This window comes from Notothenia rossii (assembly GCF_949606895.1).
Source record: "Notothenia rossii genome assembly, chromosome: 2".
Taxonomy (NCBI): Eukaryota; Metazoa; Chordata; class Actinopteri; order Perciformes; family Nototheniidae; genus Notothenia; species Notothenia rossii.
Window position 1 is genome coordinate 60,612,513 of NC_136904.1, and position 16,713 is coordinate 60,629,225.

At 40.1% G+C, this 16,713-nt stretch overlaps 2 protein-coding genes across 2 annotated transcripts in view; both read left to right on the top strand.

Annotated features, from left to right (window-relative positions):
- The window catches only part of LOC307029173 (uncharacterized protein), a 426,810-nt gene that overhangs the window by 174,559 nt on the left and 235,538 nt on the right, over positions 1 to 16,713 (top strand). The window lies entirely within an intron of this gene.
- Positions 8,338 to 10,778, top strand: LOC307029649 (zinc finger MYM-type protein 1-like; the record flags this gene model as incomplete). Its single annotated transcript, XM_079665730.1, has 2 exons — positions 8,338 to 8,493; positions 8,817 to 10,778. 2 exons carry the CDS (start codon positions 8,338 to 8,340, stop codon positions 10,776 to 10,778), a joined length of 2,118 nt encoding a protein of 705 aa, XP_079521856.1.

Sequence of the window (16,713 nt, forward strand, 5' to 3'; positions counted from 1 at the left end):
TGAGCAATTTTATTTCTCTGAATGTTTTTAAAGCACGTCTAAGTGAAATGCTTTCTGAAACGGGTATTTGTAAATTTTGATAAGTATGTAAATATGTTGTATGATATCCTCTATTGTTTGTTTTTATGTTGTTTTATGTTTCATGTGGAACTTAAATTGCTGCAGGTCTCCCTTGTAAAAGAGATCTATGATCTCAAGGGACCAATCTGAATAAATAAAGGTTTGAAATGAAATGAAACATGAGTGTACCACACTACATCATGTTATCATATTGTGGATTTATTATATTATGTATTGTCCTATGTTATTTTTGTGTGCATTTGTTTTGAGGTTATAATTCATTAGTTATATATAATATATATATATTAGTTATATTCATTAGCCGATTTTTTTGAAAATGGAAAATGAGCCAAACGCAGCAGCATTTGGATGCACTTTGACCAAAACCCAGGCAGTGATAAAGCGCACCATTTGTAAAGGCAAACTATCCTTTAAAGCAGGGTCAACAAATCATCTCCATCGCCACTTAAAAACACAGTATCTAATATAAAGAGTTGCGTGAATTTCTTTCAAGGCAAGATAACTTTATTTACTTAACACATACAGAGGGTAAATTCAAAGTAGTACAAAGAAGATTATTGACATTAGGTCTGGCAATACAGTCAATCATTATCCTGGTGATTATTTCGCTTATTTTCCCTTCAAAGAGCCATAATTCCCATCACTAATTGCTGCCCAGGCTTGCCCATGCTTTTACCAGCGGTCCGTTCTGGTAGTTGACCAGGAAGCAAGCCACATTGAAGAGCTTCTCAATGCTTCCACACACAGACAGTGGTATGGCTTTGTCAAATAGTTTGTTCTCTTTGACTCTTCTGATGCACCTCTCCACATGGACCCTCAGACGTGCAATGGATTGAGTCTGCCTGACATCCTCCCTGCTCATTTGGTTTTTTTTGTGCAGAAAGGCAGGCCGGTACACTTTACACTCAACCAGATTGTCCACAAGGAACCCTTTGTCGACCATTATCGCCATGTCTGGTGTGAGCAGGCTCACGATGCCAGACAGCTTGAAGATCTCCTGGTCACTCATAGATCCTGTATACAGGCCAGACACAAATGTAATGGCATCATGTGGTGCCATGCCGATCATGGCCTTGAATGTAGCATGCGACTTGTATGTAGAAAACACCTCACTCTGCAGCAGGAGAGATGATGGAGTCTGGCAGAATACTTCAGTGCAGTCAAGCACCACTTGTGTGTCAGGGAAAGCTGAAAACTCTGGTGGAAGGTGAGCTTGGGATCCACAGACGTTTGCTTCCAAGCAGTTGGTAGAGGAAGTGTGTCCAGGTGGAAATAATTCTGCTGACTGTGGTGCGGTGAATGCCAAACCGTTCTGCTAGATCCTTCAGATGTAGGCCCACTGATAGGTGCATGAGGAACAGCAGCAGTTCATATATGGGTGGAAGTTTCTGTGAAAACAAATAAGTGTTAGGCATACTGTAGATACTGTTATAGTGGAGACCGGGTACAGTTGTAACACATTTTCCTGGGGTTTGTTGTTGTGTGTGTGTGTGTGTGTGTGTGTGTGTGTGTGTGTGTGTGTGTGTGTGTGTGTGTGTGTGTGTGTGTGTGTTTTGTGAGTGATGTGATGCACTTGTTAAACTGTGGTATAGCTGTGTGCAGCGTGCATAATTATTAATATACATCCATGTTTGTATGCTGCTTACCGTTGTTGATGGTTGAGAGGAATCCGAGCTGCTGGCAGAGGATGCCTTGGCATTGGTGATCCGCACCATCTTGGTGTTGGCTGCAGGCTCCACCAATTTCCAAAAGGCGAGGAAATGCTTGTATCTGGCAAATCTAAGAATGTAATATTGTTCATGTTAGACATAGTTTTGTTTCTTAAATTAGCTTCCCCAAATGAAAAGTGTTTATCAAACTAGTGGCCATAACAACATCCTGATAGCCTTATAAACAAACCTGGTGTAGAAACGAATGTCCTCGTCTGACCCTGCCAGGCGTTGTATCCCGAAACGAGATCTCAGTTATAACACTTCCAGCTGGTTTTGGAGCTCCCTAACCTGGATTTTCAAGGCTTCGTTCTCGTCGGCCACCTGATTTGCTATCACTGCTGTCGCTGGATTTACAGAGTAGTCATGATCCGGCGGCGCAAGTGTTTCCACCTCGTACTCAGCTGTCAAGTCCGGGGTGGGACTCTCTGCCCTCGGCTGACGCTCCCAAACATTACGTATTGGTGTAGGTAGCTCGTAGTTATTCCAAGCAAAGAGAACAGGTGTAGCTCCTTTCTTTACTCTGTTCAGTCCTCCAGCTGTGACCAATAAGTCTCCTGGTCGAAAATGCCTACTACACACACGGGTATTTGTTGTGGGGCTGAAATTGTCCCTACGGAGCTTGATCAGCCACTGAGCATTTACCTCAGCATCAATAGGAAATGAATGGAAACTTATCTCCCGATTATAACAGGACTTATTTGTACAAAGGGGCACACAGCAATGTAGTGCCGACTTTCTTAACCGCTGGAAGGCCAATCGCTTTTCTTTACCGCTCATCATCTATGCTATCTATCGCTATCTGTATGCTAACTGTATGATATGTATGTATGTCTCTCTCTCTCTTTCTCTCTCTCTCTCTCTCTGATCGCTAACTCCCCAAACAACTCCACACCGAAGACCGGAAGTACTCAGGCTCACACCCAGCCGCCGGAAGTTGATAGACGATGGGGTCGTGACTACAATTTTTTACTATATTACATATTACATTACATTACATTACATTACATTACATTACATTACATTGCATTTAGCTGACGCTTTTATCCAAAGCGACTTACAATAAGTGCATTCGACCAGGAAGATACAACCTTTAAGAAAACAGAATCATATAAGTACATCAGGTTTCATAGAGCCAAACATTTCAAGTGCTACTCAACTGGCATTTAGAAAGCCAGCCCTTTATTAGTATATAAGTGCTTTGTTAGTAATTCTATCGCTCGAAGTGGAGTCTAAAGAGATGAGTTTTCAGTTTGCGTCGGAAGATGTGTAAGCTATCTGCTGTCCTGATTTCAATGGGGAGCTCATTCCACCATTTTGGAGCCAGGATAGCAAACCCACGTGTTTTTGCTGACGGGAACTATTACGTATTACTTTAAAAAAAAGTTATATATTACACTACTTTGTTACTCTCTACATAAAGTAATTTGTTACTTTACTCGCCGAGCACGTACGAACTGCGCTTGCGTGAGTGGCGATAACTGTCCTTACCAGCAGGCGGCGGTAGTGTGTATTCGTCATTCAAAACAGGCAACAACCGGAAGACAGAGAAGAAGAACAGACTACGTGATATAAACAAATAACAAATAGCGTGTGCGTTAGCTTTACCTTAGCATGTGTTCTTTGCAGGTGTTTGTTGAGGTTTGACATGGTGTTTACAGCAGTGGATAACAGCTTCTGGCCTGGACACAGTTTGCACCTCACCGTCACATTCCTGTCTATTCTTCAGACAAACTCAAAATAATGGGCATACCTCCAACCCTCGAAAGTTATCGCTGACTCAACCATGTTTATGCAGCACTGCACACGGAGATGTGGACGCGCAGATTACGTACATATAAACCTGCGGCGGAAACCCCTCTTGTCTGTCAGTGTGATTATGACTGATTTTTAGTAAGTAACGAAGTAACGCGTGTCGGGGCAATGTTAGTAACTGTAGTGTGATTACTGAAATATAAAAGTAGTGCGTTACACTACTCCGTTACCGACAAAAGTAATATTAATTACAGTAACGCGTTACTTTGTTACTTTATAACGCGTTACACCCAACTCTGGACGCCATCTTGTGCAACTAGCCTATTGGGAGTCTGATTCAGAGGGTTGCCTGTCAGTTCCGTTGCTATGGTTCCGTTGTTATGTGTACTGAAACAAGAGCCGGTAAAATTCCACGCGCGAAAACAAAATAAAAATTGGAATACGTTATTTTAGTGTCTTAAAAGTAGACTGAGGTATGAAGGGTTAACGTTACATTTTAGGATAATTTTTTGTCATGTTCTGTATACATAGGCTACTAACATATAAGGGCCAGGTTTTCCGCTAGGATTTTTTCTCGCCGGTCAAATGTCTGGACAGAATTTATTTTACCGGACAAATTTGAAACTTACCGGTCATGTTTCAATAATATAACAATTGTGTAGCAGAGTTTCCGTTAGCAGGTAATTACCGGACTAGGACCGGATGCTGATGTTTAAAACCCAGTTAATGCCATGGGAGTCATTTTTATATTGCTTCAGTCTAAAATCGTAACAGATCGAAAAATTCAGATTCATTTTTCAATAAATGATTCCAGAAACAACAAACAACATAATTATTACATTCAAAGAAACTACTTGTAGTAGATGAAGTACATTATTCAAAAGTTTACATTAACTTTGAATAATAACACGGGAGAAACGGATCCTCTCTTTTCCCCTCTCCCTCCCTCTCTCTCCTGACAGCCCGTCAGTTTCTCATGCAGCGCGCTAAACAGTGGGCGGGGCTTCAGGTGATTATGCAGCAGCTTATCTGATCTCTCTCCGTCCGATTACACTTCTAGACCCTCCAGAAAAACGCGATTCTGCGATCGCAGAATTTACCGCATAATCAGCAAAATGGCGCAGATTTTTAAAAGGCCGCATATTTATCAAAAGGCTGCATAATCCCCGCATTTTTCCACACAAAGTTGAGAAAAAAAAAGTTAACTCGTCTTGACGTGACGTCATCAGCTCGCGCATCACAGAATGTAAACATCAGTGTATAGAGTGAACGTGTGGAGCTCACACGATAGAGAAAACACCAAGATGAAAAAATCTAATCCATCTCATTTACCGACGAACATTTCTACTAAAGACCGGGCAAAAAGTGGGGGGAAACTATTCTGCACCCCGTGCAACTGTATGTTGGAGCCATATACTGTATATTGGTTGGAGCATAAGAGAAAATCGACGGTGAGCATCAACCTCCAAAACCCTTTCGAGGGCTACAAGAAACGAAGTGAGTAGCCTACAAGATTGAAGCTGGTCAGATAACGAACGAGTAAATGAAAACAGAATGAGGCGGAGAAGTGTGTGTGTGTGTGTGTGTGTGTGTGTGTGTGTGTGTGTGTGTGTGTGTGTGTGTGTGTGGGGGTGGGGGGGGGGGGGGGGGTGTGTGTGAGATTAAAATAGCCCAATTGCTTTTACAATAAATAAACATTGAATGTGTTTTATTGAATAGTAAAGGGGTTTAACGTTAGTGGCAGGTTGTGTGTGAGAGAGAATAAATAAGACAGCCCAATATTTAAAAAAAATGTTATTATTTTTCCCCGCATATTTAGCATATTTCGCAACTTTCCGCATATTTCGCAACTTCCCGCAATTTCACCGCATAAAAATCACATAAAAACCCCGCATGTTAAATTGCATAATCCAGGATTTTAGCCCGCATAATCAAGGAATTTAGCCCGCATAATCAAGGATCTTTGTCCGCGTTTTTCTGGAGGGTCTACACTTCACTCGCGTTTATGTCCATATTAATCAGATCCAGCTCTCCTGATCAGCATTTATAGAGAGCACAGATCAAACTATTAAGAGTGAATATCGGCCGATAAAGATCGGCTGCCAATCGATCGGAGCATCGGACATTTTGACCGGCAGGTTTTGAATTTACCGTTTTTTATTAGATTTTACCAGCTAAAAACCGGTAATTACCGGCTAACGGAAACCCTGATAAGGGCATACATAGTGTGGTTACTCCATGTTTACTAGCTATAATATTAACATTACATCACTCTTTTTCACTTCTTACTCAGTCTGCCAGAGTGCAGATATCACCATTTGCCTGTTATTCACTTTAACGTTAGAAAACCAGCAAAGTAACATTTCAAATAAGATTCACAAACATGAAACATAATCCATTTCCTCACTGCTGGTGATGACATTGTTGTCAGCTGCTGATACTGCTGCTGCTGCTGCAGCTTGTGGCGCCTGCTTCGATGACAATAACTTTCTAATATCCATAACTTTATAGGCTATTAGCTTAAAACTTGCCAGGCACTAGCAGGCCCGCCGCTCCGCATACGCAGAGCACGCAGAGCGCGTAGGGCCTCAAGTACCTGGCGGGGGCCCCCAAAATTAAGGTTAAAAAAATGTCATGATAGTTATTATATTATTACATTAAATAAATTATATAAATTAGTTATGAACAGGCCCACCGTTTTTTTTCTTAATTGTGTGCCTTTTATTACTCAATTTGGGCAAATTAGATGTGTTACCTTATCTATACACCCCCCCCTTCCTGAAATGGTACAGTCTTCATCGGAGATATGTGGTGTGGTGTGATGCGCCAGCGCCATCACGGGTGGTGGACACAGGTGGTGGAGCACCCTCCTGCCTGACGTTTTCCAAGTTAGACCTGATAATTGCTGGATTTTAACAGTGAAGAGAAGAAGAATGGCAAGTAAAAGGCCATATGAATCTGGCGCTGAGAAGAGAAAGAAACAGAGAGATGACGCTCGTTCATCCCTTGCTGGTAAGTTCGTGTTTTTGGTCTAATTGTTTTGCTAACCTGACTTTCAGTGATATTGCTGCTAGCTAACGTCAGCAACCTAATCTAGCGATCATGCCGCCACCAGCCGGAATATTTTGGAAAGGTTTAATCCGCCGGCGCACCCGGTCGCGGGTCCGAGTCAGCAGCAGCCGATGCTGTGTCGGAGGAGGAGGAGGTGGTGGAGGAGGGTGAAAGTGAGGCTCCTGCTGCCATGGCGGAGGAGCGCCACTGGCGCGAGGAGCGCTCCTCGCGCCAGTGGCGGCAAATACGGCGGCCCCCTTGCAGGGTTTATCCGCTCCACTCAGTGTCATTAGTTAGACAGGAGCAATGAACTGTCAGCGCATATAATTAATCATACCTTACAGAATACCACTGATATTCACACGCTTTTTTTTTCATACGTGTAGCTATGATAAAGGACATGTTTTGGCGTGTTTTATTATTCACAGTTGGCTTGACAGTAATATAATATTTTGATATGCTATAAGTGACCAGACGTCCCCGATCAAAACAGGGAAATAATCCCCGAGGAGGGAAAAGAAAGGGTCAGCTATTTTTAAATAGAAGAAACAATATATGATTAGGTAGGGTTATATATACATATACAGTATATCCTACATAAACAATGTATGAATACATTAGATATCTATATATGTTAGGAACAGAGGTGGGTAGTAATGATAAATTGTACTTTTAAGAGTAATTTTAATGACTTTTTTTATTTTTACTTCAGTAATTGTTCTAAAATAACAATACTCTTACTTAAGTAAAATTGTTAGCTACTCAGCCCACCTCTGAGTATTATGTATGTATATATATATTTATATATATATATATATATATATATATGTGTGTATATATATATATATATATATACATATATGTGTATATATATATATACATATATGTGTATATATATACATATATGTATATATATATACATATATGTATACATACATACATACATACATACATACATATATGTGTATATATATATGTATATATATATACATATATGTATATACATGTATGTATGTGTATATATATATAATACTACTCTGAGTATTATATATATATATATATATACATATATGTGTAGGCCTATATAATACTCAGAGGTGGGCTGAGTAGCTAACAATTTTACTCAAGTAAGAGTATATAATCATAAATAATAAATAAAAAAAAGTGTGCTACCTCAACGCACAATGGTTCATATTCCAAGTCTGTCAAGCAAAATCGCTAAGCTAAGAATAATTAAATATATATATATTGCAAAAAACGGACATATTCATGTTTGTTTATTTCACCTCTCCTTTTTCAAATATGTGTTCTTAAGTGCTGTCATGTACCACCTGGCATTCCTCTATCATACATTTGATAGTGTGTGACTTGCAGAAGCATTTTAGCTTGTAGAACAGTGCCATATTCATAAAAAATGCTATTGATTTGTGCTATGGTAGCCCATCTCGACAACGTAGCATAACTCAACAGATAGGCTATAAATAGAATCCCGCCCATAATTTGAGAATTTACATACACAGGCTACTAGATAGCTATGAAATAATGAAGTGGTTCACTGATTAACAGCAGACTTAAGATGGTGCATATGATGATTTTTTGAGTGACTTTTTATTCTAATATGAGTAGTGTGACATGATATTTTTGTAATCAGAAAACCCTAATGTTTTGGTATTTTTATTTAGCTTTTGCTAATCACATTTTTTTTGTATTTCAAAAATATTCACAGGGTCAATGCTAAAATATGTTCAAGGACCAACGCGTAGCCAGGAGGAAGATTCAGATGATGAGCAACCATCCACAAGCAGTGCAAGCAGCCAACAACCCCAGCACCCTGAACAACTTCAGCAACTGTCCAACGTGTCTGAAAGCTCCAGCTCAGTACCATCCACAAGTTCAGGTACACAACACACAACTGTCACCTCAGAAGGTGTTCTATCCACACCCATCACCCATCTTCAAGCAGATGACGAAGAGATGAATGTGGCATCTCCAACAGACCCCGCCCTTTGGCCCAAAGATATTTCAGACACAGACAGGGTAGAGATAATAAGAAGAGGACCATTCAAAGTTCCAGCAGATTTCTCTTTTCCAAAGGGCCCAGATGGAAGGGCATTTCACACAAACCTCCAATTTAAATCCCTTCCCAATAGAGAAAAAATGAAAAGAAGCTGGCTTGTCTACTCCCCAAAGACCAATGCTGTGTTCTGTTTTGCATGCAAGCTGTTTGGGTCAAAAACCATAAAGCTGACACAAACAGGCTATGGCGACTGGTCTAACATCAACATTCGCTTGAGGGGCCATGAAGGTAGCCCAGACCATACCAAGTGCATGTTAAAATGGAAGGAACTGGATATGCGTCTGAGGAAGAATTTAGCCATAGACCAGCAGGAGCTGGCCTTAATGGAGGCAGAGAAGAAAAGATGGCAAGATGTCATGAAACGGCTGTTTTCAATAACTCTGTCTCTAGCCACCAGAAATTTGGCTTTTAGGGGCTCTTCTCAAACTCTTTATGAAAAAGACAGTGGGAATTTTTTGAAAGAGGTGGAGCTGCTGGCTGAATTTGATTCAGTTACAGAAAGACATGTGGCCAAAATTAAAGATGAGGCTTCCAGAACGCACTATCTTGGACAACAGACTCAAAACGAAATAATAGAGATTGTCTCCTCCCAAACAGTTCGAACCATTGTGAAAAAAATCCAGGAAGTCAAATATTATGCCATCATCCTTGACTGCACCCCGGACATCAGCCACAAGGAACAGATGTCCCTGGTGGTCCGCATTGTTGAATTGGTACCCAAGCCAGACATCAAGGAGTACTTCCTTGGGTTTTTGAATGTGGTCGAAACGACAGGTCTCAATCTGTCAAATGTTGTTCTGGAAAAGTTGAGGGAACTTGGCATTTCCTTCGATGATTGCAGAGGACAGTCCTACGATAATGGAGCCAATATGAAGGGAAAGAGGCAAGGAGTGCAGGCCAGACTGCTACAACTGAATTCAAGGGCAGCGTTTGTCCCTTGTGCTGCACATACAATGAATCTGGTCATATCAGATGCTGCGAAGTCATCTACGGATGCAATTGGCTATTTTGGATACCTTCAGAGGCTGTTTTGTTTTTTCTCAGCAGCCATACAGCGGTGGGACATCTTACTCAAACATGTGAAGTTGACACTGAAATCATGGAGTGATGTCAGATGGGAAAGTAGGCTGCAGAGTGTCATAGCTGTACGAAGTCAAGTAAAAGAAGTCCGAGAAGCTCTCTTGGAAGCAAGACAAGCTGTCACTGAACCTATTGCAAGGTCAGAGGCTCAAAGCCTGGCAGAAGAGGTTGGCTCATTCAGATTTCTGATCTGCACCATTGTTTGGGCTGAAGTTCTTTCAGTCACCAACCAAGTGAACAAGCTGCTGCAGTCATCATCAATGCAGCTTGATGTTGCAGCCAGACTCATTGAGACTGCAAATGCCTCCCTGACAAAGTACAGGCAGTCTGGGTTTTCAGAGGCCATAGCAACTGCCAAGGAGCTGTGTGAGGCTCTAAACATTGACCCTGAGCTCAAACAGAAGAGGTTGAGAAGCACAAAAAGGCAGTTTGGCTATGAAGCTTCAGACGAGCCCTTCAGTGATGCAGAGAAGAGGCTTGAAGTTGAATTTTTCAACCGAGTTGTAGACTCCGCTCTGATGGCGCTGCAGGAGCGGTTCGAGACCCTGAGCCAGGTGAGAGACACATTTGGACTGTTACTTGATTTTCAGAAAGTACAAGGGATATCCAAGGAGGACCTGCACAAACACTGTATCAATGTGGAGAAAACTCTCACAGATAAAGGTGAAGCTGATGTTGATGGACTGGAGATGATGCAGGAGATAATCAACCTCCCTCAACTGCCACCACAGACAACTGCCATGGAGATGCTGACCTTTCTGCATGACAGTAACCTGCAAGAAGTGTATCCAAATCTTTGGATTGCTCTAAGAATTTCTTTGACCCTTCCAGTTACAGTTGCCTCAGCTGAGCGCAGTTTTTCCAAACTGAAACTCATTAAAACCTATCTACGGTCAACAATGGGACAAGAACGCCTAAGTGGCCTTGCTGTCATTAGCATCAATGCTGACGTGGCACATGGTGTGTCTTATGATGACTTGATCAGTGATTTTGCTGCCAGGAAAAGTCGCCGTGCACCTTTGTAAAACCTCCTGCAGGAGCGGTTCGAGACCCTGAGCCAGGTGAGAGACACATTTGGACTGTTACTCAAATTTTCAAAAAGTACAAGGGATATCCAAGGAGGACCTGCACAAACATTGTATCGATGTGGAGAAAACTCTCACAGATAAAGGTGAAGCTGATGTTGATGACTTGATTAGTGATTTTGCTGCCAGGAAAAGTCGCCGTGCACCTTTTGTAAAGCCTCCTGCAGCTGTGGAGAATTTAGTATTTGCACACTATAAATATTTTGATCAGGACAATACTGCACTTTAAGGTAGTTTTTGGGTGTGTGAAAAATAGTTGCATGTGTGTGTTTGTTTCTTTTTATGATGCTGGCTTTCTTTTATACGTTATTTATGTGCATAATTACTTTCGTTCATCTTTTTAGCCTGCAGTTGTTATTATATTATATTGTAATGCTGCTGTTAAGAAAGTTTTGTATATATTACTTATATTTATATTACTTTGTATATATTTATACTGATGGTTCTGCTGTTGTAGCTGTAACTTATTTTTGTATTTGACATTTTGTTTATATGTTTATATTTCATGTCAATTTTAAAATAAAAGGTGAATGTTTGAGTGGGAACTTAGTAGATTTTGTGTGTGTTTGGTGGGGGGGGGGGGCCTCCCTGACTATTTATGCTTAGGGCCCCCAAAAGCTTAGCAGCGGCCCTGGGCACTAGGAACAAGCACCCAGGAAGTGCGCCGGAGTCTGATGAGAATATTCGTTGTGGCCAAACGGCGGTACTACACTTCCGTTTAGTTGCTGGTCCCGGAAACACTTTTTCCCATTGACTTACATTGGGAAAGAGTGGTCTGTAACTCGTTGGATAATTTTTTTAAAACTAAATAAACTACCCAGTATGAACGTTGGTATAGCCCTTATTAAAAACATTCATTCCTCAAGTTGTAAAAATGTGGTAATAACGTTATTCTGAGAGTTATTTCCCTCGGCATTATGAACGAGCATCTAACACACGGGACCGCGCCGCCCGGCACGTTCATGTGACATGTTCACTACTACATGAGTTTTTCTTTACCCATGGACGCACAATAACAACGGACCATATCGCCTTACTGCCATCCCACAACCCAGTCTCATGGCATTTCGTGTTCACCAACACGATTTTCAATCTATTAATTCGTGTTCACCAACACGATTTTCTCCTTTTTATCGTGTTGCACAGCACGATTTTAAAAGCAATGTATTTCTACTGGTAATGTGTTTCGTGCCTGCAGCACGTCTTTTTCTCCGGTCGGGTCGTGGAAGACCGGAAGCTGTGTGGTTCATAAAAACATGTTCTTACTCAATATCAAGCCACAATTATTGCTTTTATTTTAAATCGTATAATTCCGGACTTTTGTTGCCGTCTGTGAGGAAAATAAATGGGGCTCAGAGCCTCAGAATACTGAAATCTGTATTTTTAAATCTTTTTTTCCTTCTAATTTGTTATTCTTTTCAAAATAACACACTGTTATTTACTCGCCAATAACACACAATTATCCTTGCTTTTGTTTATTGGTTTAATTCCATAATCTCTGGCTTTTTTGGTGTCCGTCAGGAACTGAATTTCAAAATAAAAATAACTGGAAACGGACGTAGGCATTTCGAGCGATTACCCAAGATCCTCAGCTATGGTTTAAGCTCGCTGATTGGATGTTTTAGCCGCAATGCATGCTGGGATTTGGTGTTTATATGATATGAAATCCGGAAAACATTTTAAAAGAATAAAATAATACTTAATTCCGAGTGTTCTTGCTTTTCTCTTTGAAAGTCATCACATAACGGCATTGTAATACACGGTTCGGCTGCATTACATATTACAAATCTGCCGTAGTTCTTTATTTATAGAGCACTGATGAGAAGACCTTTGGGAAAACTGGAAGAAATGCCGCCGAAACTGAATACTTAACGTGGATCATAAATATATCAACACGTGCTGCAGGCACGAAACACATTACCAGTAGAAATACATTGCTTTTAAAATCGTGCTGTGCAACACGAAAAAAAGGGGGAAATCGTGTTGGTGAGCACGAATCAATAGATTAAAAATCGTGTTGGTGAACACGAAATGCCATGAGACTGGGTTGCATCCCACGGAGCTGTAATAATGGATATATTGCACATGTTTGCTGTAATTCATCATTTGTAAAATATTATATTACATGGGCTGTATGATGTAAATCTTGTACCGTAAATGTTGTATTAAATAAAGTTAATATTACCGACGTAGATTAACGTTCTTATTGCACTTGCAATATACCATTAAAAGAGTTGAACGTAGCTGTTTGCTATTAGGCCGACTGTATATTAAGTCGTCATATTTATACATATATCAATAAAGATATGTGTCAAAGCTCTAATCAAATTAACAGTTGTATTAATTATAATTGTATATATATATGTATATTGCCTGTGTTGTATATGTATACACACAAATGAACAACCTTGTGTTTTTTCAAAAGTTTTACAAGTTGTATTGTAGTGTTTATTTTAGTGTTGTTTTATTCTTATCCACATTTTGATTTCAGAGCACAGGACAGGAGAATGCTGGGCACAACATCACGCTCAACAGTGAAGCTGGCAAAACTGAACAAAACCAGTTATATTTATTGAAAAAGTGAAAGCTTTACGAAAATGTAATTAAAAATACATAAGCATTTCAGGTAGAAATTAGCATTTTATATAGAAATTCACAAATATAAGAAATGAAACCTAAAAGAGATGTTAACAAATGTATACCTCTGATGGCTGGCATAGTAGAACTAGGTGAACAAAATAGTGACAAAAAATGTTAATACAATTTATATAGATTAAAAGGTAATATAATATTGATTACAATTATTCTATAAAAAAATCCACCAAACATTATCAACAGGAAAGCCCTCTGAAGGCATGTTATGGTTTGAAAAAAGTTGAGGATGGGGTCCAGACAGTTCAATCAGGAGAGACTTCATTTTGTTTAAAGAACATTTATTGACACATGTCATATGATAAATGTTAAGTCTTTGGCGGTTAGACCCCAATCCTGAAATCGTATATCTAAGAGGGGAAAAGCAGCCGTGAGCATATAGGGAACCCCCCGGGGTCTAGACACTGGTGATGATGCTGAATATCTGGATTTGATGAGGAGATGGGATGAAGAGGAGGTGTGATGAGGTCTTTGGATTAGCTCTCCTGGTACTGATGAAAGGAGGTGGATGGGGAGGAGGCGGGCGGCAGCATGAACACCTGGAATCACAGCTGACTGCAGGAGAGAGGAGAACCATTTTAAATATTGTAATAATGTCAGCAAGACATGAACATATATAACCACTATCATTCCATTCTGTAATTGCAGGTTTGTTAGCATGATATTTCAAACATAAATGGCCTGTCTTAGTTTAAAGCCCACTCACCACGTCAAGGTGCAGGCCACGAGTGAGGGCACAACAACGATCACAAACAGTACATACACACGAGACAACACTTACAGACATAGGCTATAAATAACTTACATATACAATGAACAATAAACATTTAACAAATACAATGTTTGGGTAGTTATTTTAATACATTGAATACATTGAACACTTTGAATACATAGAATACATCATAGATTTAACAAATGACACAATTGAAATGTACAATAACTAAACCCTTAACTACATACACTATACATCTCCAGTGTGGCAATATTTCAGCAAGATTTGGTATCAGATATGAAAAAAAAAACGGACCTGTTGAGAGTTTTGCGTGTCCATGTTCAGTACAGACTTGTTAAGCGTACTCCAAGTAGTATGTTGAACACAGACTTGCAAACAAAATACACCAAATGTGTCAGTTAAAGTTGAAGGTAAAGATACAACATAATGAATATTGGCTAGAAAGAAGCTTGGGATGTTGCTGTTGACATTCACATAAATCGTTCCACTGTTGAAAACCATGTGTTGCGTTTCTTAACAATAAATAAACAGAGGACTGTGACATACATTCAAATCCACATATAGAAGGAAATATAGAATAAATATGTTTACTTACAACAGTCATAAGGAAAAGAAAAACGTACAGAGCTCATACACATATAGAAGAAGATATAGAATAAATATGTTTACTTACAACAGTCATAAAGAAAAGAAAACACGTACAGAGCTACTAAGAGCTAATTACTAGCTAGCCGCTAGCTGCTAACTGCCTCGGCCGCCTCGTTAATATCAAACTCCATCATATAACAATCCAGTCATGGATGTATAATAAGAAGTGCCATGCTGTCATGAACGCGCGGTGCTGTTACGTGTACGCAAATTGACGTGCTTGATGTGAACGAGCATTTTGGGGGCATGGTTAAAGTTGCGCATGCGCTATGAGCGCACATACGGGTACTTCTCAGGCATGCCGGGTAATCTGTGACGTTTCGCTCTCTCGAAAGTTGGGCCATTTTATCATCATGCGCTAATGAGCAACTCTCATAGGAATGAATGAGGCCCCGCCTCCCACGCTGTATCCAGTTCTTATAGAGAACCGCAGTGACGCGTCGTAAAACCCGGAAGTGAACTTCTTACGGTTCCTTTGTCAAAAACCAATGCAAATTCTCCATAGGATTTTGGAAAATAGCTCGAAATAAGGTCTGTGGTTGACACACATTTAAGAGAGGGATCACGTTTCTTTCAGCCGGATAATCTCCACATGTCAACCCTAATTTTATAATTTTTGAATCATAAATCTAGTCGCCAGAAGCAAAATGCTAACGTTATGCTATAAACGAACTACAAGCTAGTACAGCAGCAGGGTCGCACGACTTCAACGTCACGCCAACTTAAGATCGTTTCAACTGACTTGCACTTAAACTGCACTTTGAACACTTTAAATATATTAACATTTTAAACTGTATACCCCGGTTATCTAGACCCTTTTTGTTTTGTTTAATGTGTACCACGTTTATCTAGGCCCTTTTTGTTTTGTTTTATGTATACATGTCACACTGTGGGAAACGATATTTCGATATTTCTGGATGTATAACACATGTAGAATTTTTGACAATAAAGCTGAATTTGACTTTTGCGTGCTTGCATATTTTAACAAAGCTTTTAATTTTAGCCACACTGAATTTAACTAAAAATCATGGCTGTGTCAATTACCAGTCTGATATCGTTTTACAAAGATGACAAGAAGAGTGTAGATAGAGGAGAGAACCACTACAAATCAGGACACGTAACAGTGCAGCCTAGATGAAGGTGTGCTTACCGGTGTTGTCAGGGCTAGCATGAGGGACAAGGTTTATAGTGTCGGTGAGTAGTGATAGCAAGAGTACCGTTAACCTAGAGTTAATTTATTCACATTAATTCCCATCAACAAATCAATTGTATGTGTCACATGAAATCTTTATTAGGCAAGGCAAGTTTATTTATATAGCACTTTTCAACACAAGGCAATTCAAAGTGCTTTACAAAAAATGAAAGACATTAAGAAACTGGCATTTAAAATCAGTCATTAAAAAGAAAAGCTCATAAAATAAACATTAAAAGAAAAAATACATGGATAAAAGTTACAGTGCAGTCTAATATATGAATAGTTCAATTAAAAGCAGCGACAAAAAGAAAACGCACACTCCAAATCTGAGGCCATGGTTCTCAGCAGGAAACCGATGGACTGTCCACTCCAAGTAGGGAATGAGTCCTTACCCCAAGTGAAGGAGTTCAAGTATCTCGGGGTCTTGTTCTCGAGTGAGGGAACAATGGAGCGTGAGATGGGTCGGAGAATCGGAGCAGCGGGAGCGGTACTGCAGTCTCTTTACCGCACCGTTGTGACGAAAAGGGAGCTGAGCCAGAAGGCAAAGCTCTCTGTCTACCGGGCCATTTTCGTTCCTACCCTCACCTATGGTCATGAAGGATGGGTCATGACCGAAAGAACGAGATCGCGGGTACAAGCGGCCGAGA